The sequence below is a fragment of the Raphanus sativus genome, chromosome 8 (assembly GCF_000801105.2).
Source record: "Raphanus sativus cultivar WK10039 chromosome 8, ASM80110v3, whole genome shotgun sequence".
NCBI lineage: Eukaryota > Viridiplantae > Streptophyta > Magnoliopsida > Brassicales > Brassicaceae > Raphanus > Raphanus sativus.
In genome coordinates this window covers 2,731,396-2,753,973 of record NC_079518.1, presented here as the reverse complement: position 1 = coordinate 2,753,973, position 22,578 = coordinate 2,731,396, and the positions used below count along the sequence as shown (strand labels likewise).

The window sequence follows — 22,578 nt, the reverse complement described above, 5'->3', positions numbered from 1 at the left end:
AAATAACCTTATTGAGAGGGTATCCGTATAACGGCTGAAGGGAATGAACGATAACCTTCTCTCTGGTCAAGGCAAAGCGAAAGCAAAAGGGGACAAAACGTAAAGTGCAGAGCCTTCCTTCTTCTTCTTCGTCAAGAAGCTGCTGCTGCTCAGGACTCTATCGTCGCCTAGTCGATAAAAAAGGAATCAACTTTGACATCATTCATCAGGTAAGTTATTTCATCGATTCTGAACTTTTGTAAATCATTGCCTCATGTTTGATTTGGTGTTATTTGAAAAGGATCATTGATTCTCCCGCCCTCTCGACCTTTCCAGATCTTTCGGAGCTCTGTTTACTTCAAATCGATGGGGTGCGATTCTCCTTCCAAATCTCTGTTTTTTTTGGCTATGCAGAATCTATTAGTGTTTGGATTGATTCGGATTTGAGATTCTGTTATAGATAAACCCTAATTAAGATTGTTTATAGATAGAAAAGATTTTGAATTGAAAAAAAAAAAAGCTAGTGAGGATGTGTTTGTTTGGGGCGATGATCAGAAGCTATTGTGTTTTGTAACAGTGCAGTGGTTGCCTGGCTTGCTACAGAGAACCTAGAACAACTGAAACTCTAAAGGATCCACCTTTAAACCCCACATCTAAAACGTTTAAGAAACCAAACGCCTCTGAAGATTTTTGGTCAACCAGCACAGTCGATATGGACAACACCACCTTCCCTTCTCAGGGGAGCATCTCGTCGTCTAACCAGACTTTTGAGTCTCAGTCTGGTGCTAGGAACTCTAATCCCCCTCCTCCTCCTCCTCCTGAATTTGTAAACCAAGGTACCTTCTTTTTTTGTTGCCAACATTGAGGGGATTTTTGAAATGGTTATATTGTGAAAGTAAGTGTGTGTGTGTGTTTGCTAGGTCTTCTTCTTTGGAATCAGACCCGGGAGCGTTGGGTGGGCAAGGAAAGACGTAATCATCATAACCCACCGGATCACAGTCAAGGAGCTAAGATTAAGTGAGTGGCTTTCATTACACAACTATTATTTGTCTCTTTTCTAAGTTTGTTTTAACCATATTTGTATAATGTCCATTATTATATGCTGCAGTTGGAACGCAGCATCGTATGATAGCTTGCTGGGGAGCAACAAGTTATTTCCCCAACCCATTCCTCTCAATGTAAGTGTGTACTTAATCACACTCTCTTTCTAGAGTACAGACAATATCCTTCTAGCGTTAATTCTATTGCTATTGATAAAAACAGGAAATGGTGGATTTTCTGGTGGAGGTTTGGGAACAAGAAGGTCTATATGACTGATGAAACAAGACTGGGAGACAGCACTCTCGTATACACACATACACAATGGTTCGAGTCATTTCAGATTTTTTTTTTTCTGTTTCGGTTTCGGTTTGATTTCTGAAACCCCTTGTTGTACTATCTCAATGAGAAAAATCCCTTTGTTGTACCATCTCTCAGTCTATAAAGGCTTTAAGATTTATGTCCCGGTTTGACCAATTAGCATCTCAAATCGAAGACATTAAGACATGTCTTGTGTCTCCTGTCCGACCTACACGATGATCCTTCCCCCTCCAGGTGATTCCTCTAGATGACATTACCTAAACTTTTCTAATTATATGGTAGGGTTAAGATTAGATATTGCTTACAAAAGAATCTGTCCCCTTCCTTTTTTTTTGTGTGGATAACTACAAAAGAAAGAATCTGAACCTAAATCACTTTCACAAGAAATTATAAAATAGTTATGGGCCGGTTAATATTTAGGCCCATTTGCCTGGGCTTATTTTGTGTCGGGAGGGAATAAACAGAAGAAAAGCATATTCGCCAGTCACGTAGCGGAACTCAACCACACACTCCATTATACTTTATTATTTGTATCAGAAGAAAGCGGGAAAACAGATGCGCACACCTTATCCACCGGTTAAATAGGACACTTGGCTATCTCAAACAGGTCTGTCACTGAACTATCACGTAGCCCTATCAGATCCACACTCTCGTGTATTACGTGGAGAAAGGAAAAATCAATTTAAAAAAAAAAAGAATATTAAAAAAAAAAGACCGAAACAGAAGAGACACGCAAACATTTCCATTAGTCACAGGGTTTGTTCTTGCGGCAGTTCTTATTACCAGAAAGGAAATAAAGTCGTAACCTTTGTCTTAAAAAAGATAAGAAGGTGGTTATAGTGAGGGAGACAGAGTCAGTTTGTGTGTCAGGTGAAGAGAGAGACGAGAAGATGGAGAACACAGACGAACTCGTGTCCATTGAGCTACCAGCTCCTGCTTCATGGAAGAAACTGGTATCTTCTTCCCCTCTTTTTTTTTTCTTTTTCCTTGAAATTTCTGCCATAATTACTTTAGAAGATTGATGTTTCTGTAAGAGTGTTGTTTTGTCTGTTACTTCTTTCTATTTCGAGTTGGTTTTCTTATGGTCTAGGGTTTATGTTTGATTTAGGGAAATTTAATGAAATAACAAGCTTTGAGGTGGGTTTTGGATCTCTATGATAATTTTTATGTGGGAATTTGATAATTTAATGCTTATGGAGTTTCTTGAGGATCAAATTAGGGTTTTTAATGAAAATGCTATTGAAACCCTAGAAATGGTTGATAAAAATTGGGGCTTTTTCCATAGACTCTGTGTTTTGGATCTTTATGTTAAATTCCATGTGAGAAGATGATAATTAAACGCTTAGGGAGTTTCTTGGGGAATCAAATTAAGGCTTTTGATGAAAATGCTACAGAAACCCTAGATTGGTTGGTAAAAAATTGGGGCTTTTCTATAGAATGTGTCTGGCGTTGCTGGTTGAGTACTATGTGAGTAATGGAAAGCTTTGTTTGTTCCCAGTTTTATCCAAAAAGAGCAGGTACACCGAGGAAGACAGAGATTGTGTTCATGGCTCCAACAGGTGAGGAGATTAGCTCACGCAAGCAGCTTGAGCAGTACCTCAAGGCTCATCCTGGGAATCCTGTCATCTCCGAGTTTGACTGGACAACTGGGGAGAGTCCAAGGCGGTCGTCTAGGATCAGCCAGAAGGTGAAGGCTACAACGCCCACTCCTGACAGAGAACCTCACATGAAGAAGAGAAGATCTTCTCTCACTAAGAAGGACATGAAAGAGGCTGCTGAGAAGGAGAACAAGGAGGGTGAAAAGACTGAGGGTGGAGCAGAAGTGGCAGAGGCTGATAAAGAGAACAAGGAGGGTGAAAAGAGTGAGGGTGGAAAGAAAGAGGGAGAAGTTGTGATGGACAAGAAAGAGCCCATGGAAGTTGATACCTCTGAGGGGGAGAAGAAGACTGAGGCGGGGAACAAGGAGGGAGAGGGTGTGATGGACAAGAAAGAGCCCATGGAAGTTGATACCTCTGAGGCTGAGAAGAAGACTGAGGCTGATAACAAGGAGGGGGAAGCTGTGACGGAGAAGAAAGAGCCAGTGGAAGAGGATACCTCTGAGGTTGAGAAGAAGACTGAGAGTGGAGGAATAGCTGAAGAGCCTCCCAAGGTTGAAGAACCACAGGAAGTTGTTGCTGATGGGGAGAATAAGCCTGCAGAGAAAGAGACTGAGAACAAGGGAAGCGTGGCAGCAGCAGAAGCAAACGGAGAAAAGAATGAGTCCAGCCTTGATGCTGAAGCTACTAAGGGAGATGAAACCAAAGAAGCTGACGAGAAGAAGAGAGATGATGAGCCTAACCTTGAAGCAGAGGTTAACAAGGGGAATGGAACGCAAGAAGCTGATGAGAAGAAGGCAGAAGAAGCTGTAGCCGAGGAGAAAAGTAACGACGTGAAGGGGGAAGACAGAGAGGTGAATCAAGTTCAACAGCAACAGGGGGCTGCGGCGTCAGTGAGCTGTTAAAAAAGACCACCTATAGAGCACGTTACAGAACGTGCAAGAAGAGTTTGTTGTTTGTATGATTTCAGGTGTAGTAGCCATTGACATTATGAGTGGTTGGTTGTTGTATGTGCTTGTAGAAGAACTAGTGTGTCTCATCTCTCTGTAGTTCAGTTCATAATTATCATCATTAGACTCGTGTACTTGTGTACTTTTGGTGTGTTGTTAATGTTTGGCATTTTAGTTTGTTTCTATTTTTTTTTTCTCATCCAAGCTTAGATAGATGCATGAAAAAGTGAAGGCAAGTAGGCAAGTAAAAGCAACACAAACTACATAGTAAGAAGACCTCTACTCACTTTCCCAACTGCTACTACCTGCAGTTGCCTCCGCAGTGAAACTCACCGTCTCCCTCCCTTTCCCTGAAGAATCACTACCTATATACATATTTTCTTGATTAAGATCCATATAACCCCATCATCAATAATATATGCTTGTTTGATATATTTATATTAATTTTTATTGTAATTTTAGTTTATTAAAATTGTGTGACCAGTAATGTTTTATACTTATTGTTAAGAATTGACTGAATTAATATTAATTTATATTTTTAGTTTTATCTTTTTATGAAAAAGTATATACCTTAATTTTGTGTATACACTTAAAACATCAAATATTCTGAAACATAGGAAATACTTGGGATTTTAAAACATCAAATATACATCAAATATTTTTGTGTATAAACCTTAATTTTTGTGGATTCTTCATCATCCTTTTTAGTTTTTGCTTTTATCCAGTTTTTCAATAAAAATAAAAGGTAATTGGGTGATATTGTTACTAAAAAAATATAATTTCCTTTTCTGTTTGTGATTATTTAAGGCAATGACAAAAAAAAAAGAAAAAAAGTAAAGAAATAGAGGGTCCAGATTAAATTAAGATCTTTAAATCTACGGCTGAAATAATTCAAGGAATTAAGAAAAAGAAAGAACACTTCCTGAACATTATATAACTGAAACAAAACAGGCCGACATTGAAAAAAGCTCAAAACCCTAAATCCGAGCCGAAGCTCCTCCAAAAGCCCATTACAACGCGTTTGATTCTTCCCGCCGTTTGCCTTCTCTCTCTCCGCCTGTAAGTTATTCAATCAGTTTCTCTCCTCTTTAACGCAATCTCGTGTTTCTTCTTCCACACATATATCTATAGTTTTTGTCGGAGATGTTTCTGTTCTATCTAATGGATCGTCTTCTTCGTTGCTCTGTTACTTGAATTATACTGATTTGATGTTCTGTTACAAAAAAAACTGATTTGATGTTCTCTTCTCTGTTTCAGGACTATATGGATCTCAACCCTCCCGAGCTCGTTGAGAACAAAGTAATCGTCGAGATTGATACACAACCGATCAAGCGCAGGAGGAAGAAGAAGTCCATGGTGTGGGATCACTTCACCACCGAGACAACCACCTCCGGAACCACCAAAGCCTTTTGCAACCACTGCAACAAGTCATACGCCTACATGTCCGGCGGCAAAGCTTCGGGAACAAGCCACCTCAAGCGTCACATCGAGCTAGGTATCTGCGATAAGTGTCCCAAGACAAACCTCCTCGTCCCTAACAACAAGAAACAGCGGAGAGATCAAGATGGATGCAGCCGTGAGATGGCTAAGATGATCATCATGCATGATTACCCTCTCCACATGGTCGAGCACCCTGGTTTCGCTTCTTTCGTCAAGGCTCTCCGTCCTCAGTACAGTATATCGAGTTTCGACGCCGTTCGCGGGGACTGCGTCGAGATGTTCTTGTCCGAAAAGCAGAAACTTTCGGAGTTCATCGGGGAGATACCCGGTGGAGTTAACCTTACGGTAGACTTGTGGTTATCAACGCGATCAGTGGGATACGCCTTTGTGACAGGACACTTTGTTGATAGAGACTGGAAGCTGACACGCCGTCTCCTGAATGTTTCTGTCGTGGCTTGTCCTGATTCGGATTCCGCGTTGAACCAGCCTGTTGCTGGTTGTTTATCTGAATGGAAGCTAGAGGGGAAAGTTTCGAGTCTCACCGTCAGCCAATCATCAGTGAGCAAAGCTTGCGTTGATAATCTAAGAGGTTTCTTGTCTTTTAGGAACCAGCACGTGTTGAACGGTCAGTTACTGATGGGGGAGTGCTACGCTCGCGTGTTAAGCAGTATGGCGCAAGAAGCACTTAACGCTGATGAGGAGATTCGAGAAGCGGTGAAGAAAGTCAGAGACAGTGTTAAGTGTGTTACGACGAACGAAGCTTGCGGAGACAAATTCGAGGAAGTGAAGAGACTGTTTCAACCTTCTTCTTCTGCTCCGTACAGAGATCTTCTCATCGACAGCCAAGGGAGATGGGACACGAGTTACGAGATGCTGTTGGCTGGCTACGAACACAGACAGCTGTTTTCTTGTTTGGAAACGTGTTGTCCTGGTTACAAAATATCGATATCTCCTGAAGAGTGGAGGAAGATTGAGAGTCTCTGCTTGTGCTTGAAGGTTCTTTACGAAGCGGGTGAGGTCTTGACTAGGCCGAACCACTTGAAAACAGCAAACTGTTTTTACAAAGAGATGACCAAGCTTCAGCTAGAGCTTAGCCACCACACTGCCGTTGGTGAAGAAGGCCTTGGGAACCTTGTGAACTCGTTGAGGGAGAAATTCGACTTGTACTGGAGAGGATGTTACCTGGTTGCGGCGGTTGCTGCGGTCATGGATCCACGGTACAAGATGCAACACGTGAAGGAGACCTTCACTGAGTCGTATGGTGAAGAAGATGCAGAAGAGTGGATCAAGACTGTCGGTGATGCCGTTCATGACCTGTACCACAGCTATAGTGACCACAACCTGATTGATTCTTACGTGGATGATGGCTTTACGGAAACAGAGGTGGTGGTGGTGGCTCAAGAACCTCACTTCCATCAAGACAATGGGAAAGAGCAATTAGGAGGTGAGACAAGTCCACAATCAGAGCAAACCACAGAGTCATGTTGTCAACATGAGACACAACCTAAGGTAGAGAAGCAGAATGTGAGTGAAGAGTATCAAGACCACACGTCGTTTATGGATGACGTGCTCCTCGAGGAAGGGTCTACTCTCGTCACAGTTGGAGACTCGTTTTCAGACTTTGAGATTACTGACATACCAGAGATGAAACCGGAGCTGGATCAGTACCTAGATGACGGTTTGGTTTCGAAGTCGGAAGAAGACTTTGATGTGTTGGGGTGGTGGAGAGTCAACAGCACCAACTACCCAACCCTCTCTAAGATGGCTGCTGATCTTCTCTCCGTTCCCTTCAGCACAGTCTCGGCTGAGTCTGTATTCGACACAGAAGTGAAGCAGATGGACAGTTATAGGACCTCTCTTCCTCGTGGAACCTTGGAAGCTCTCTTGTGCACCAAGGACTGGCTCAAAAACCAAACATTATGAAAAATCTTTGAGATTTTTTCCAACTCTTGTTTTTTTTTTTTAGATTCGCTTTTTTTAGTTTTGAAACTAAGTTATTCATATCTACTGAAAACAAACTATTATTACTATTTGTCTTTTGATTGCATAGATGAATTTTAGTGTTACAGTCTCATGAATTACTATATACTTCCCTGTCTCTGCTCCAGCTTTCCTCTACTTATCAGCCACCACAAACCCCATGACCTCTTACACTTTCCATGAAATCTATTTTTATGAAACAGAAGGTCTGTAATAAATAAGTAGAATAGGATGCATCCGCATTTGAGTTTTTTTTTCTGGCTTATATTCAGACGGACCAGTCCAGCAAATAGCTGTCTACTTGTAAACCTTGTTAAATGTAACTGGCATCTACTCGCATGTCACAACCATTAACCATTTCTCATTATATCAAAGCCTGTTTAGAAACAGCGTTCTACAACGAATAAAACACATTACCAAAACCATAAGTAAGTTATCAAACTTATACAAGAAACAGAAATGAATTACATACGAGAAATGAGAAGACGATCACACAAAACAGGCTGACCAAGGCTTGAGACAACGACTTTCCTGAAAAAGCGTCAGATAGTAATCACCAAACAAGCTGATGACTTGAATATTACGAAACAAAACATGCATACATATTCATAGATTTATAATGAACCACGCACTTCATTTATATTTGCTAGCTAGTAGTATCGTCCTAGTATCGTCTTTCATTCTTTCCCTCCCATCGTACAAAACTACAACAATAACAGCCACACTCAAACACCCATTCCAACTACTCTACTACTATTACCCCGTGATTAGAATATAGTTCTGAACCACTTACCTAAGAAATTCAGGAACAATTGCAGTCTAAAGTGTGCTGTTTACGAAGTTTGGAGATGCACCAGGGCCCTGAGCCAAGGAGTCTTTAATCCCTTCTTCTTAGTTTCTAACAACTGTGATCACTTGCTAAAGCTCATCTCCGAGTACCTGCATATACACCAATAAAAACTTAAGCAACTATTCTTTTCTCATGACCGGATCAAGTTCCACAAAACTTACGCTACATGAATCCTACAGAGATATTCAACTACAAAAGGTATATGAATACAGTTCCTTCAACTCAGATCCACAAACGTAATAATGGATCATGGTCCCTAGTCCAAATTTTTGGGTCCGAGTTAACTTCAAAAATTTACCTCCGAGGCTGCTTGCTTGAGTTGCCGTTCTGACGTTTTGAAACCCCACTCTCTGTAAAATCTGCAAAGAAGAAAATTAGCTTAACTTAAATAGAACGATCCCAACAATAAATCTTCATATAAGCATCTCAACTCAATCTCTCCTCAATTGGCCAATTTGTGATTCTAATTTTTTTTTGAAAAAGTGCCTGTCAAAACCATATCCGTCATAATTTTTTTATGTACTAGTTATCCATGAAAATCTTTTAATGGTTTCTCTTTTAATAAAAGAAAAAGGCACAATCTCTTTGCCACTTCCAAAAAAGCCAACAAATGGAATTTTATCCCCTAATAGGCTAGTACTGAAAAATGACTAACCAGGCCTCTCCAAGGGTTTCTCCAGGTCATCAAGGTTGTTTGTACTATTCTCCCTGCTTCAAAAATGGTAATTTGATTAAGCCAGAGTCATATGCATGCTTTGCAAAAAAAAATGTATGTATAATATGGGCCAAGCATATGCAATAGGTTTTAAATAAGAGAGAAATACAATGAAAATGTACAATTATCACATGGTTTTGCGGTAAAAAAGCTCTACAAGATAACAGTGGCAAATTATTTTCTAAACCTGGAGGATCCTGGCTTATGTGCTTGGTAGGAACCATCAACAGCAGCATATGGTGTACTGTACGAAGCACCTAGAGCTCCAGGTCCAGTCAAAACTGGCATCCTGCCAATCATAGACAAAAACCTCAACGACAAGCAGAAGAACGAACAAATCAGGAACTAGATATCGATGGAGAGCCTAGAGTATAAGAACAGAATACTATTCAAAATGAAAGTAACCATTCTAATGAAATTACGTCTTCGTACGTTCAGCTTTCCAGCATATACAATCTCGAAAACAGGGCAATTCAGCTTACAACGTACACAATATCTAGATCTTTGAAATTCTTCCAACCGAGAACTTCTGAAAACTAGGATCCAAAAAGTTCATTGAGAAGGTAAGGAGAAAGCATACCATGTCATTTCCGGGTTTCCGATCCCATTTTCAGGCTGGACATATCCGGGAAAAGCCATTCCAAAAGTTGGAACCCCACCATGCTGACCACCGAATTGCATAACTGCATTTGAATTTAATCATGGAAATAATAATAGAACTAGTCAGATACGGAAAAAATAATAGTAACCAGATACATTAATATTCATGGACAGCAAAGCCAAGTGGCCAGCATCATCAACAGCATTCATGGTTTGATTTTGAAAAAAAAATATTTCAACTCGCCCATTGCATAGAGAAAAGTGTCATCGAAAAAAGCTTACCAGGCAGAAAAGCTGGGAAATTAGAATTGTCACCAGATGCCAGACTTTCAGCATGCCCAATCACTTGAGATCCACTATACATCAAAGAGCCGTTTCCACTAGCCTGGAGAGTCCCTTTACCCTTAGCAAACGATGCACCTGTATCCGACCCAGATTCTATTTCACCAGGTGCGTATTGATTTCCTGATGAGATAGTTCTCTGGCTAGAGGAAGACAATGGTCTAATGACAGCAGAGTGCTGCTCAAAATCTTGCCCGGAAGGTCTAGTGCCTTTCGAATCTCCATTGAGTTGCATTGGGGATGAAAATCTGCCACCTTGACTATGCGATTGGGGGTAAAAGACGTTCCCAGCAGCAGGTGCTCCTCTAACTTGACTCGTGGGCTGAAAATTCTGGGCAGTATGAACGGATTTTGTATTCCTAAGCTTCTTGCCAGAAGAAGTGGGACTATCATTCGTCTGGAGTCTTTCCATGCCAACTTGAATTCCATGTACCAAGTTAGTCGAGGACACTGAAGGATAAAACGGAGGAGAAGCAGAACTTAGACTTGAAACAACTACGTTTTTTTTGGTATGGACATCCTCATTCCCAGTTTTAGCAGGGGCAGATGGAGAACGCCGTGGATCGTGGTGCGATATTTTCTCATGCCAATGTTGTGACCCACGCCCCCGAGAATTTCGTAGCCTAAAAATTCAGCACACAAGTACATTATATTAGAGATAAAACCTTCACTCAACTACACAAAACAAAATGTAAGAACTCACGGTTTACTGGAATGTGCTTGACTGCCTTTGCTAAGAGGAATCTCATCTTCTCTGGGCTCTCCCCCTCGTGTGGTATCTTTAGGAACAAAAATTTGATGTCCACTGCTGGAGGATGCGTTAGAGCTTCTCCCTCTACTGTATCCACGCCCTTGTCCCCTACCTCGACGACCGCGACCTCTGAATCCACCTCTAGAAGTCTTCTGCTGAATTTAAATAATGCAACCATAAATACCAAGAAAAAGCAAAAATATTCACATATACATAAAGAAAGAGATAGAGGGATCTAAAACGATCTTAAAAAAAAGCATAGAGGGAAGCTGTACATCATGAGGTTTCTCCTGAGTATTCATCTCTTCGTATTTGTCGTGTCCCCATTTTCTTTCATCTCCAGATCCCCACGATCTCCTTCCACCCCGCCCTCGCCTATGAAAGCCAAAATAAGGAGTATATCAATCGACATTACCATGAATCGACAGAAAAAAGTTAGCAGGAAGAGCTAATTAGTATTCAGAACTTTTTTTTTAATGTTCCAAATAGCATGAACTTGACCAAATCTATCATAGCAAACTCGAATGCAGCTGTTCAATCCCTTCAATACTCATACATGATAGTAAGCAAAAAAAAAAAAAAAAAAAACTCTACCTATCAGTCTACTTATCTCTCCAATAAAAGCGATTGCGATCGGGAAGATAGTGAAAAAAAAAGAACTGTACCTGCTTCGGCCAGTAGACAACTCCTGAAACCTGTCATCGTGCATATAAAAAGCTCCACCTGTGGGAACTGCAGACGATTGCTTCTCCTTATCTTCCTCTCCATCTACATGACCCCCCGCACCATCATCTTCACCTGACTTCATCAAATTAACTGTCCTGTCATCATCGACTTCTCCGAGTTCCCTATCTTCATCATCACCTTCTTCTTCTTCGTCATAACTATCCTCTCCATCCTCACTCTTGTTATCGTCATTATCAACCTGTTCATTAGATTGGTCGGAATCGGAATCAATCTCAGCCCTCTGGTTCTTAACCACTTCATCGTCCTCGTCCTCGTCATCACTAGCTTCTCTCCGCCTAGTCGCCAATGAGCGTTTCAGCTCTTCGGGATCACTCTCGTACTCCTGTTCTCCTGCGTCAGCCTGCGCCATAACTCTCTCTCTCTAGAAAGCTGAAAAGGTGAGCGGCGGAATCGTAAATCGAAACTATAGATGAAGAAATTTGATAAAGAGTAATCGAAGAATGAAGAGAAAGAGAGTATCCTTGACCTAAACCCTATTTAACCTCTCCAGAGGCAGATCGTTCGTTCCTTCTTCTTCGAGTTGAGGAGCGTAAGGGTCTCTTTGACTTTCATAAATGCATATTAAAAGTCTTATCCAAACATCAAACTCCTTTTTAATCGTAAACCCAATACAATAATGCTGTAAACCGGTTTAGTGGTCCCAAATATTAATTGGGCTTTATTGGGCCGTAAACTCTCCAAGCCCGTTTTAAGGGTTGCTTCGTTACTACGAACGCTATATATAATACAAGAGATTCTATCAGATGAAATGCTGCTAGTCCGTCGTCTCCACCAACTCTCAGCTCCTTTTTTTTCCCCATTTCGCGTCAAACCCTAGCTAGCTCTACAAACCAGTCATGTCGTCCAAGCAAGGTACATCAATCTCAGTGTTTGCGATTTCGCTTCTTGTATGATGCTGTCGGTGATTTGTTAAAAAAAAAACATCTTTTACGATCTGCTAATCGTTTTTTTTTTTAAATGAAATAGGAGGAAAGGCGAAACCTTTGAAGCAGCCAAAGGCTGATAAGAAGGAATACGATGAGGTGACGACCTCTACTTAACGCTATATTTTTCTGTGAATCATGTTTTTATTGGTAGCTTTAGAACTTGAATGAAATGATGGTATTGCTTTCTGGATCTCTATAGTTTGGTTCTGAAACTTCACTTGAATTCTCGAACCTGAAAGCACATATCTTGCTCCGGTCTAATGATATATACGCTCTTTAGCTCCATCGCTTGACTGTTTTCGCCCCTACTAATTCGTATTTCAATGATCTTAGTCGTTCTTTTTACACACTCTAATTTATGGAATGTTGATTATTCGGTGTTACTGCAGCATGACATGGCCAACCTGCAGAAGAAGAAAGACGAGGAAAAGGTTAGTTCCCTTTTTGATACTCTGTCTTGCTTACTCTCTTCTTATTCGCATTATGTTTTGTGTTTCTCTCGAAAGGCATCTATTTAGACTTCTTTGTTTTGGCTAGAGAGCCACTAATCTAGGGAGATGGGTTTTCTAAAAGAGTATAAGGTGCCACTTTGTCATTTTTGTCACCTTGCAAATTTGAGCACTAGCAATGACAATACACCTGGTGACTTTAACAAGATGGGTTTAGTTTGTTACTTGGTTGTTGCCGTGTTGGTTTAGATATGTCCATTATGGATTCCTTTTTAATAAAATTATGCAGGTGATATTGGCTAGAACGTTTACTCTAACTATAGTTTGATGAAAATGTGAACGCTGATCTATAACAATAAAATGCTTGCTTAACTTTGTGTAGACCCAATGATGCCAAAAGAAATATATGCCTACTTTACACACGGGAATCGTTTGTTATTGAAAGGCTAACCCCATTTTATTTCTGACCGGGAATGGTAAAACAGGCACTTAAGGAACTAAGAGCTAAGGCGTCACAGAAGGGATCCTTTGGAGGCTCTGGCCTTAAGAAGAGCGGCAAGAAATGATCCGTTTTATCCATGTAGCCTGAGTGCAAATTTATCAACTTAATAAATGATAACAGATAATTGTGTGTTGTGTAAACTTGTATCATGTTCGCTTCCGCCACTTTTTCATGATAAAAGATAAATGGTTTCCTTACCGCTGGTAGCGTCCGCCTTCATCGACCAAACGCCATCCGTACCCAATTTTTCTTCAACTTAGGATTTGTATACAATTTTTCTTTTAGATGCAGTTCAGTATACTGTGTTCCCCAAGTCTCTCCAACATCCTGCCAAGTCACTAGTAATGGTCATTACTATACAACACACATATATATACCAAATTTATGAAACAAATATATACCCAATTTAATACATGAGTTGCTGACTCTGTTTTAAATTCCAAGATAATGGTTATAGACTTATAGTAGTAGTGCAGTGAGGTATCGGTGATGAAGCTGCGGTTGGCCGTTGCTCCTTGCATTGCAGGCATGTCTCTTCTCTATTTGTTCTTTCAGAAACAAATCCCAAAATGAACTATATAGTTTGTTGTTGGTGACTGTTTCCAACATGTTTTATGGAGGGAAGAAAGAGTCACATCAGCTATCGGTCTGTCACAGGCATCTAGACACATATTAGACCTTTGTTGTTGGTAGCTTCTGTGTGTATAGTCAGTGCCACCGGTGAGGAGAAAAAATAATAGATTAATTGCCTTCTCTCTGTTTTTGAGTTTGCTGCTTGTCAGCTGAGAGGCAAAGATGTGCGTTTGCTATTTTATGTTCCTTCTTGACTCGGTTGTATGTTTTGGTATGCAATTGCAAGGCCCAATGTAATTAGTATATTTGAAAGGCCCATCTTTATATTCCTTACACGCGCGAAGCACATCTATGCAACACACGTTGCACGCTCCTACACGCACCTTCTCGATCCACCTTCGTCTTCTCCTTCGCAGGCGAGATTCATTTTTCAGCTGCAGGTTGATATTCTGGTCAGAGGGGTGGACTAATCGGTTTCTCGAATCTCTCTGGCTTCCTCTCCAATCAGGTTCTCCCTTCGTGTATTAACTCGGTTTCCGTTCGTTCTTGTGTCTATAAGCTGTTTTTTGCTCTGTTGCTCACAAAGTGTTCGACGAAATGCCTGAGTGAAAACTCACAAAGCTCGATATCATGAAATTTTTCAGCACAATGGAGAAAAGAGACGAGGATCTGAAGAAGGCTCAGATGCTGGACGCTCGAGCCAGGAACATCAGCCACAATGTTCGCTGCACTGAGTGTGGGAGTCAGTCCATTGAAGACTCACAGGCAGATGTCGCTATTCTCCTCAGACAGGTTATTGTGTTTTACTCAAAGTTTCCAAATTGATGAGTTTAAATAGAGTTTTGTTGTGTACTGTTCTGATACACGTGAGTTTTGCAGCTGATCCGTGATGAGATAGGAGCTGGAAAAACCGACAAAGAGATATACAGTAAGCTCGAGGATGAGTTTGGGGAGACGGTGCTTTATGCCCCCAAATTTGATATGCAGACCGCTGCGTTGTGGCTAACTCCGGTCAGTTCAAGCGGTTAATAAAAGACGAAACCCTCCAACGAGACGTTTGGTTTAATCGACTTTTGGTGTCTTTGTTGTGACAGGTTCTGATTGCTGGAGGTACTGCAGCAGGGTTGGTTTATAGTAAGCACAGGCAAAGGACAAACGTACACATCATGGCGTTGGACCTTATTAGAGGTGTTTCGTTGACTCCAAAAGAGAGAGTTACCATTCTCGATGTTCTTATTCCACCTCCCCCTCCTCCTCAGGGAGTTGCTTCCCGGTTGAGGAGATTGCTAAACCGGTAGTTGCCCTGTCTCCTTAGCTCTCTGCTGTTTTTGAGTCAGATATTATCGTCTTAGCCACTCGCAATAAAAAAAGCAATGTGGAGCATGGAGTGGGTACCACGACGTTGACTGTCTATGAGAAACTGATGGTTTGCATCTTTTACTAGCAGTTTTCTTACTTATAATGTTGAAAATGGATTCTTTCATAGGAATTTCTTGGTATATTATATGAAGCATAGTTGAACGTGTGATTTGTTTGATATTTTCTATGGAACTGAAAACGGAGTGTGGTTGTGCTGTTATATTCATTCCGGCACATAGACAGCTTTATTTCCAAGTTATCGTGTGTTCTAACGGCTAGATGAGCTTTATGCACATCTTTGTCTTAATAATCCGAGCCCAGATAATGTGTTGACCTGATAATTATACAAAGATCTTCGATACAGGAAGCATTGTGTTCATATAGTCAATACTTCTTCCCACACCACCTAACATTGTCTGTTTAGTCACACCTAATCCTCACTTGAGCCTCTTCCTTTATTTAATCCTATTTTTTTGTCGACAAGCGAGGCCCTTAAATTCTCCAATACAAGACTTCTACTAATAATCATTGTAATATTGTCAAAAACAAAATATTAAATATTGTGATTAGAAAATGAAATCATATTCGTTGGTGAGTTTGTTATTAGTACAGTAGACGTTTGTCAAAAGAAGTTGGTATAGTGCACGTGCTTTTACATATTTAAAACGCCAAAAAGAGACTGAACGATTTGACCGAGGCACATAGCTGTCATTCTACGTATTACAGATTGGTGACGGTATAAGTACGTACGCACTAGATATAAGAAGCAACTTTAGTCAATGAACACGAATTAGCAGGTCAAAAAATGGGGTCAAGCATGTTTGAACTCAACAGAGAATGCTTCTTTTTTTTGTCACCGACTCACCAAACAAGGAAGGTTTGGTCACCTAACGCTGAAAGTTTACTTGGGCAAATTAACCAAAGAATTATGCGTAGTAGCAAGGTTAATTTTGTACATACGTCCACTTTCTCTTTATTGTTTCTGCATTGTAATTAGTTACGTCTCTTATCCGTGCCATTAGCCCATTACCACTGTCATAATCCATCAATGACTCTTTGTTTATTAGAGAAGATGAGGGATGACATGCAAATAGGGCCAAAACGAAAAGTGCATGATTGATTGTTTGCAAAAGAAAAAGAAGCGTATGATTTGATTAAGCAGCCTTTATCTCCAACATGTGTTATTCTATTAAAAAGAGGTTCCATTATAACATAGTTTACTAAATATAATCACAAACTTTAATGGCTGAATCAAATTGCACACATTTCTTTATATCTTTCATTTTTGTTAGAGAAGGTGAAAATGTAACAGAGAGGAGCATGCAAAAGTCCTTGTTCCCAGTGTAGACTCCTCTTTTCACCAACTATCTTCCGTTCACACTCGCAGAGACACAACACAAACACATCATTTTCTTCTTCCCGTTGACTAAATTTTTTTTCTTATTTTTCCTCTGTTTCACCAACCCAAAAAATCTACACATCATCCACTGTTGTGTCACATCCAGGTCCTCAGACTATACTACTATAAAAAGAAAGAACGAAACATTAACTTCAAATCAAGACAAGAGCGACACACATTCATCCATCGCATCCAAAACATGGATTACGATCCAGCTCAAGCTATGAGCAGAGGAGGAAGCATGCGGAGAAGCATAAGCCGCAGCGTGAGCAGAGCGAGCAGAAACTTCGAGGACATATTCTCGTCGAGCTCAAGACGAACCAAGTCCGTTAACGAAGACGAAGAAGCTCTCAAATGGGCAGCCATCGAGAAACTTCCTACCTACAGCCGCCTCAGGACCAGCCTCATGCCCGCGCTAGGAGAAGACGACATCTACAGTAACCAAATCCTAAACAAAGAAGTTGACGTCACAAAACTCGACGGCGACGATCGGCAAAAGTTCATCGACATGGTCTTCAAAGTCGCGGAGCAGGACAACGAACGGATCTTGACAAAGCTGAGGAACAGGATCAACAGAGTTGGGATCAAGCTTCCGACGGTGGAAGTCAAGTACGAGCATCTGACCGTGAAAGCCGACTGTTACACCGGTGATAGATCTCTTCCTTCGCTTTTAAACTCGGTGAGGAACATGGGAGAGTCTGTTCTTGGCATGGTCGGAATCCAGTTTGCTAAAAAAGCGCAGCTCACTATACTCAAAGATGTTTCGGGGATCATCAAACCTTCGAGGATGACGCTTCTGTTGGGTCCTCCTTCCTCGGGGAAGACGACACTTTTGTTGGCTCTTGCTGGTAAACTAGACAAGTCTCTTGACGTATCTGGAGATGTAACGTATAATGGTTACCGTCTCAACGAGTTCGTTCCTATCAAAACCTCTGCTTACATTAGTCAGAACGATCTTCATGTCGGTATCATGACGGTTAAGGAGACTCTTGATTTCTCTGCTCGGTGTCAAGGCGTTGGTACTCGTTATGGTATGTAGTCTTATTCAAACTAAAATAATAATTTCTTTTTTTTTTTTCCTTCTCTGGCTTATAGAGTAAAGCTTAATTGTAATTGCTTGTAGATCTTCTAAACGAGCTGGCTAGGAGAGAAAAGGACGCAGGGATCTTTCCAGAAGCTGATGTTGATTTGTTCATGAAGGCCTCTGCTGCTCAAGGTGTCAAGAGTAGTATCATCACTGACTACACTCTCAAAGTCAGTCCCTCTCAAAACCTTAAAGATGTCATGATTCTTTCTTATTTTAGGCATGTGGGTGCAGTTCGGTAATTGGTTAGTATGGTTTATGAAATTTGAGTCGAAGCTAATTTTGGTTTGGTTTGGTTTGGTATTCGGTTAAAATAATTGAATAATTTCAATTATTCTAGATCAAAATTTTGTTTAGTTCTGTTTGAAATTTGTATCTATCTTCTTTTTAGTGGAACTGAACCTAACTCTTAACCGAACCTGAAAACCTGAACACCTGAAGCTGAGATTTTTTGGTTTAGTTCGGTTCAAATCGGGAGGGCTAGTCCTTAAGTTTTATTCAACTTATCAGATAAATCTTCTAGTAACCCCGTTATGTTACAATATTTTTATATAGCTTTCTTGTGGACAACGTTTGATGAAACAGATTTTAGGGCTTGACATTTGCAAGGACACTATAGTTGGAGATGACATGATGAGAGGTATCTCAGGAGGTCAGAAGAAGCGTGTGACAACTGGTGAGATGATCGTTGGGCCAACTAAGACTCTCTTCATGGATGAGATATCCACTGGGCTTGACAGCTCCACCACTTTCCAAATAGTCAAATGCCTGCAACAGATCGTTCATCTCACTCAAGCCACCGTGGTCATTTCTCTTCTTCAGCCTGCTCCTGAGACGTTTGATCTATTCGATGATATAATCCTATTGTCGGAAGGACAAATTGTGTACCAGGGACCTAGAGACCACATTCTTGAGTTCTTTGAGAGCTTTGGCTTCAGGTGTCCTGAAAGAAAAGGAACAGCTGATTTCTTGCAAGAGGTAAAATATAGAGAAATACCTTCAAAAAACTTACTAAATCATGTTTTTATGAAAAAATCGCATACTAAAAGAATCACAATATAATGTTTATCAAAAATAAAAAAATCATGTTTATCAAAAATAAAAGAATCACAATCATGTTTATCAAAAAACTTACTAAATCATGTTTTTATGAAATATATATTTGATTTTTTTTTTCTTTAAATTTCCATTTTGGTTTGGTTTTTTAATAAAATGGAAATTTAAAGAAAAAAAAATCAAATATATATTTCATATTTAGATTAAGACGTAGTGATTAGAGTTTATGGTTTGTATTTGGGAGTGTGAAGCAATTAAAAGTTAAGAATTAGAGTAATTTAGTATTTTTGTTAAATATTTTTCTATTTTGGGATAAACTTTGGAAAATGTTTTTTTGGAGATTTGTCCTGAAATATACATCTCTCTACCTATATTACCTATATTAGTATTGGATCCGGAAAATGACACTTAACGTGTGGAACAGGTTACCTCTAAGAAGGACCAAGAGCAGTACTGGGTGGATCAAAGAAGACCCTACAGATACATCCCAGTGCATGAATTCGCCACCAAATTTAAGAACTTCCATGTTGGAACCAAGCTTTCCAACGAGTTATCAGTACCCTTCGAGAAATCTAAAGGCCACAAAGCAGCTCTCGTGTTTGACAAGTACTCAGTGAAGAAAACAGAGCTTCTCAAAAGCTGCTGGGACAAAGAGTGGATGCTCATGAAGCGAAACTCCTTCTTCTACGTCTTCAAAACCGTCCAAATCATCATCATCGCAGCGATCACGTCAACCGTTTTCCTAAGAACAGAAATGAACACTAGGAACGAGAGCGACGCCAACATGTACATAAGCGCACTCCTGTTCGGTATGATCGTCAACATGTTCAACGGTCTTGCGGAGATGGCCATGACGATACAGAGACTTCCCGTGTTCTACAAGCAAAGAGATCTTTTGTTTCATCCGCCTTGGACGTACACACTTCCTACTTTCTTGCTAGGGATACCAATCTCCATCTTCGAGACTATTGCATGGATGGGTGTGACGTATTACTCCATAGGCTTTGCACCTGAAGCAGACAGGTTCTTCAAACAGTTCTTGATCGTGTTTCTGATCCAACAGATGGCTGCAGGGATATTCAGGCTCATTGCATCTATCTGTAGAACCATGACCATAGCTAATACCGGTGGTATGCTGGTTCTACTAGTCGTGTTCTTAACCGGTGGTTTCCTTCTTCCTAGACGTGAGATCCCGGTTTGGTGGAGGTGGGCTTTTTGGGTCTCCCCTCTTTCATACGCTTTCAGTGCCATCAGCAACACTGAACTTCTTTCTCCGAGATGGATGAATAAAATGGTAAGTCTTCTTAATCGTATCAAAGTAAAAATTGCATACAAAGCATAGCCCTAATTTTTTGCATTTTTTGCAGTCTTCCGACAACACTACAAGGCTAGGGACAACAGTGCTTAACATATGGGATGTGTTCGATGAAAAGAACTGGTATTGGGTAGGAGCTGCAGCCCTGCTTGGTTTTGCTGTCCTCTTCAACTGTCTTTTTACACTCGCACTTACTTATCTTGACCGTAAGTTTTTTTCTTGTACACAATCCCTTTTTACTGTCACTACCTCAGATAAATATTAACATGTATGCATCATAATAATAGCCCTTGGGAAGCCACAAGCTATACTCCCAAAAGAAGAAGACCAAGATGGATCCAAGAGTAAGTATTTATACAAGAACTTATATGAAAAAAAAAACAAAAAGAAAGTTGATACTAATGTATAATGTTTTTATATTGCAAAACAGAGGAGATTCAAATGGAGAATATGAACACCAAGAAAGGAATGGTTCTTCCTTTCACACCACTAGCTTTGTCCTTTGACGATGTTAAATACTTTGTTGACATGCCTGCGGTAATCTTTTGAAACACTAGTTGATATTATTATTTTGTAACAAGTGAAAAAAATCTCATATGAGACTTTGATGATGCAGGAGATGAGGGACCAAGGAGTTCAAGAAACAAGGCTGCAACTACTAAAAGGTGTCACAAGCACGTTTAGGCCAGGAGTGTTGACGGCGTTGATGGGGGTGAGCGGTGCGGGCAAGACGACCTTGATGGACGTTTTGGCAGGGAGAAAAACAGGAGGATACATAGAAGGAGACATAAGAGTGTCTGGATTCCCAAAGAAACAAGAGACATTCGCTAGAATCTCTGGTTACTGTGAACAAACAGACATTCATTCTCCACAAGTCACCGTAAGAGAATCACTTATTTTCTCTGCTTTCCTTCGCCTTGCTAAGGAAGTAAGCAAGGACGAGAAAATGATGTTTGTGGATCAAGTCATGGAGTTGGTAGAGTTGGTGGACTTGAGAGATGCCATTGTGGGTTTACCTGGAGTCACAGGACTATCCACTGAACAGAGAAAGAGACTAACCATCGCTGTTGAGCTTGTGGCCAACCCTTCAATCATTTTTATGGACGAACCTACTTCAGGGTTGGATGCTAGAGCAGCTGCCATCGTGATGAGAGCTGTGAGAAACACAGTGGACACAGGGAGAACTGTGGTGTGCACCATCCACCAACCGAGCATCGATATTTTCGAGGCCTTTGATGAGTTACTACTGATGAAGAGAGGAGGACAAGTGATATACTCAGGTCCCTTGGGTAGAAACTCTCACAAGATTGTTGAGTACTTTGAAGCCATTCCAGGAGTTCCAAAGATTCCTGAAAAGTACAATCCTGCCACTTGGATGCTTGAAGCTAGCTCCCTTGCCGCCGAGTTGAAGCTTGGAGTTGACTTTGCTGAGCTATACAACTCTTCTTCTTTATGCCAGTGAGTAAAAACATAACACAACAACAATATTCTCTATGTGATACATGCAATCTAACTAACATATGCAAACTATTGTCACAGGCGAAACAAGCAGCTGGTACAAGAACTTAGTGTGCCTCCACAAGGAGCATCTGATCTATACTTTCCCACGCAGTTTTCACAGAACACATGGGGACAATACAAATCATGTCTCTGGAAGCAATGGTGGACATACTGGAGATCTCCAGACTACAACGTTGTCCGGTTCATATTCACCTTAGCAACATCTCTTTTGATCGGTTCCATCTTTTGGCAAATAGGAGGTAAGAGATCAAACGTGCAAGACCTGACTATGGTGTTGGGAGCAATCTACGCAGCAGTTATATTCGTTGGAGTAAACAACTGCTCAACGGTGCAACCAATGGTGGCAGTGGAACGTACAGTCTTTTACAGAGAAAAAGCAGCAGGGATGTACTCAGCTATACCTTACGCCATCTCTCAAGTGACTTGCGAGATACCCTATGTCTTGATTCAGACCACATACTATTCCCTTATCGTCTACGCGATGGTTGGATTCGAGTGGAAAGCTTCAAAGTTCTTATGGTTCCTCTTCATTAACTACTTCTCATTCCTATACTGGACTTACTATGGCATGATGACCGTCTCCCTCACACCTAACCAGCAAGTTGCTTCTATCTTTGCATCAGCCTTTTATGGTATTTTTAACCTATTCTCTGGCTTCTTCATCCCAAGACCCAAGATTCCCAAGTGGTGGATATGGTACTACTGGATCTGCCCTGTCGCTTGGACCGTATACGGTTTGATCACCTCTCAGTACGGTGATGTTGACTCTCCCATCGCTCTCCCTGGTGGTCCTCCTGGGCTAACTGTGAAACAGTATCTTAAAGACCAATATGGTTTTGAGTCAAGCTTCATGGGACCTGTTGCAGCCGTTCTAGTTGCTTTCCCTATCTTCTTTGCCTTTGTCTTCGCCTTTTGCATCAAGACTCTCAACTTCCAGACTAGATAAAAAATCATCCTCTTTGTATATTTTTCTTATTGAGAAACATAACTAGTATAACTCTTTCTTCCTTATTATTGCATTTTCTTATAAATGAAATTTGCAATTATATAAAGTAAATGTTCATGAACCATTAGAAAAGATTAGGT

The 22,578-nt window shown here is 40.6% G+C and overlaps 6 protein-coding genes and 1 long non-coding RNA gene across 19 annotated transcripts; 6 read left to right on the top strand and 1 right to left on the bottom strand.

The window, feature by feature from the left end:
• LOC108820896 (uncharacterized) lies at positions 1 to 1,481 on the top strand. Of its 4 annotated transcripts, none has more exons than XM_018593922.2 (6): positions 1 to 209; positions 316 to 350; positions 562 to 815; positions 900 to 996; positions 1,088 to 1,157; positions 1,243 to 1,481. In XM_018593922.2, exons 2-6 carry the CDS (start codon positions 346 to 348, stop codon positions 1,294 to 1,296), a joined length of 480 nt encoding a protein of 159 aa, XP_018449424.1. In that variant the 5' UTR covers positions 1 to 209; positions 316 to 345; the 3' UTR covers positions 1,297 to 1,481. The 4 variants fall into 4 exon arrangements, with proteins under 4 accessions (XP_018449424.1, XP_018449423.1, XP_018449427.1 ...); XM_018593921.2 differs by having other exon boundaries at positions 3 to 209; positions 281 to 350; XM_018593925.2 differs by having other exon boundaries at positions 6 to 209; positions 557 to 815.
• A 583-nt stretch (positions 1,482 to 2,064) lies between these two features.
• On the top strand, positions 2,065 to 4,068 carry LOC108818798 (methyl-CpG-binding domain-containing protein 10). The gene is made up of 2 exons (XM_018591733.2): positions 2,065 to 2,291; positions 2,837 to 4,068. Exons 1-2 carry the CDS (start codon positions 2,229 to 2,231, stop codon positions 3,836 to 3,838), a joined length of 1,065 nt encoding a protein of 354 aa, XP_018447235.1. The 5' UTR covers positions 2,065 to 2,228; the 3' UTR covers positions 3,839 to 4,068.
• A 1,078-nt stretch (positions 4,069 to 5,146) lies between these two features.
• LOC108819684 (zinc finger BED domain-containing protein DAYSLEEPER-like) lies at positions 5,147 to 7,246 on the top strand. The gene has a single exon (XM_056992357.1). It carries the CDS (start codon positions 5,147 to 5,149, stop codon positions 7,244 to 7,246), a length of 2,100 nt encoding a protein of 699 aa, XP_056848337.1.
• Positions 7,247 to 7,642: 396 nt separating this feature from the next.
• On the bottom strand, positions 7,643 to 11,895 carry LOC108822807 (protein MLN51 homolog). 9 transcript variants are annotated; one of them, XM_056992521.1, is made up of 12 exons: positions 11,227 to 11,879; positions 10,837 to 10,936; positions 10,514 to 10,716; positions 9,751 to 10,433; positions 9,449 to 9,551; positions 9,056 to 9,157; positions 8,809 to 8,864; positions 8,452 to 8,512; positions 8,097 to 8,242; positions 7,936 to 8,007; positions 7,776 to 7,834; positions 7,643 to 7,697 (listed from the first exon to the last, which is right to left on the bottom strand). In XM_056992521.1, the coding sequence occupies exons 1-9, from the start codon at positions 11,655 to 11,657 to the stop codon at positions 8,215 to 8,217; spliced, it is 1,767 nt and encodes a 588-aa protein (XP_056848501.1). In that variant the 5' UTR covers positions 11,658 to 11,879; the 3' UTR covers positions 7,643 to 7,697; positions 7,776 to 7,834; positions 7,936 to 8,007; positions 8,097 to 8,214. The 9 variants fall into 9 exon arrangements, with proteins under 9 accessions (XP_056848501.1, XP_018451476.1, XP_018451480.1 ...); XM_018595974.2 differs by lacking the exon at positions 7,936 to 8,007 and having other exon boundaries at positions 7,643 to 7,834; positions 11,227 to 11,677; positions 11,775 to 11,895; XM_018595978.2 differs by having other exon boundaries at positions 7,643 to 7,834; positions 8,809 to 8,861; positions 11,227 to 11,880.
• A 122-nt stretch (positions 11,896 to 12,017) lies between these two features.
• On the top strand, positions 12,018 to 13,382 carry LOC108820721 (uncharacterized). The gene is made up of 4 exons (XR_001944343.2): positions 12,018 to 12,160; positions 12,275 to 12,330; positions 12,624 to 12,665; positions 13,169 to 13,382. It is a non-coding gene; the product is annotated as an uncharacterized LOC108820721 (long non-coding RNA).
• Positions 13,383 to 14,099: 717 nt separating this feature from the next.
• Positions 14,100 to 15,376, top strand: LOC108820672 (cytochrome c-type biogenesis CcmH-like mitochondrial protein). 2 transcript variants are annotated; one of them, XM_018593672.2, is made up of 4 exons: positions 14,100 to 14,266; positions 14,403 to 14,550; positions 14,638 to 14,769; positions 14,853 to 15,376. In XM_018593672.2, the coding sequence occupies exons 2-4, from the start codon at positions 14,407 to 14,409 to the stop codon at positions 15,054 to 15,056; spliced, it is 480 nt and encodes a 159-aa protein (XP_018449174.1). In that variant the 5' UTR covers positions 14,100 to 14,266; positions 14,403 to 14,406; the 3' UTR covers positions 15,057 to 15,376. The 2 variants fall into 2 exon arrangements, with proteins under 2 accessions (XP_018449174.1, XP_056847976.1); XM_056991996.1 differs by lacking the exon at positions 14,100 to 14,266 and having other exon boundaries at positions 14,389 to 14,550.
• A 1,291-nt stretch (positions 15,377 to 16,667) lies between these two features.
• On the top strand, positions 16,668 to 22,570 carry LOC108822649 (ABC transporter G family member 35). Its single transcript, XM_018595783.2, has 9 exons — positions 16,668 to 17,547; positions 17,640 to 17,770; positions 18,186 to 18,578; positions 19,081 to 19,950; positions 20,024 to 20,177; positions 20,259 to 20,315; positions 20,402 to 20,508; positions 20,588 to 21,429; positions 21,511 to 22,570. The coding sequence occupies exons 1-9, from the start codon at positions 16,716 to 16,718 to the stop codon at positions 22,436 to 22,438; spliced, it is 4,314 nt and encodes a 1,437-aa protein (XP_018451285.1). The 5' UTR covers positions 16,668 to 16,715; the 3' UTR covers positions 22,439 to 22,570.
• Positions 22,571 to 22,578: the final 8 nt, after the last annotated feature.

Bases quoted from the DNA above. Each gene is read 5' to 3' on its own strand.
- LOC108820896 (XM_018593922.2), top strand. The intron at 997-1,087 runs GTGAGTGGCTTT...TATATGCTGCAG, and splicing joins AGTCAAGGAGCTAAGATTAA to TTGGAACGCAGCATCGTATG. The intron at 1,158-1,242 runs GTAAGTGTGTAC...TGATAAAAACAG, and splicing joins CCCAACCCATTCCTCTCAAT to GAAATGGTGGATTTTCTGGT.
- LOC108818798 (XM_018591733.2), top strand. From the start codon at position 2,229: ATGGAGAACACAGACGAACTCGTGTCCATTGAGCTACCAGCTCCTGCT. The intron at 2,292-2,836 runs GTATCTTCTTCC...GTTTGTTCCCAG, and splicing joins CTGCTTCATGGAAGAAACTG to TTTTATCCAAAAAGAGCAGG.
- LOC108819684 (XM_056992357.1), top strand. From the start codon at position 5,147: ATGGATCTCAACCCTCCCGAGCTCGTTGAGAACAAAGTAATCGTCGAG.
- LOC108822807 (XM_018595974.2), bottom strand. From the start codon at position 11,657: ATGGCGCAGGCTGACGCAGGAGAACAGGAGTACGAGAGTGATCCCGAA. The intron at 10,717-10,836 runs GTACAGCTTCCC...ATTTAAATTCAG, and splicing joins CTCAGGAGAAACCTCATGAT to CAGAAGACTTCTAGAGGTGG. The intron at 10,434-10,513 runs GTGAGTTCTTAC...CTGAATTTTTAG, and splicing joins CAAGCACATTCCAGTAAACC to GCTACGAAATTCTCGGGGGC.
- LOC108820672 (XM_056991996.1), top strand. From the start codon at position 14,389: ATGAAATTTTTCAGCACAATGGAGAAAAGAGACGAGGATCTGAAGAAG. The intron at 14,551-14,637 runs GTTATTGTGTTT...TGAGTTTTGCAG, and splicing joins TCGCTATTCTCCTCAGACAG to CTGATCCGTGATGAGATAGG. The intron at 14,770-14,852 runs GTCAGTTCAAGC...TTGTTGTGACAG, and splicing joins CTGCGTTGTGGCTAACTCCG to GTTCTGATTGCTGGAGGTAC.
- LOC108822649 (XM_018595783.2), top strand. From the start codon at position 16,716: ATGGATTACGATCCAGCTCAAGCTATGAGCAGAGGAGGAAGCATGCGG. The intron at 17,548-17,639 runs GTATGTAGTCTT...AATTGCTTGTAG, and splicing joins AGGCGTTGGTACTCGTTATG to ATCTTCTAAACGAGCTGGCT. The intron at 20,316-20,401 runs GTAAGTATTTAT...ATTGCAAAACAG, and splicing joins AGACCAAGATGGATCCAAGA to AGGAGATTCAAATGGAGAAT.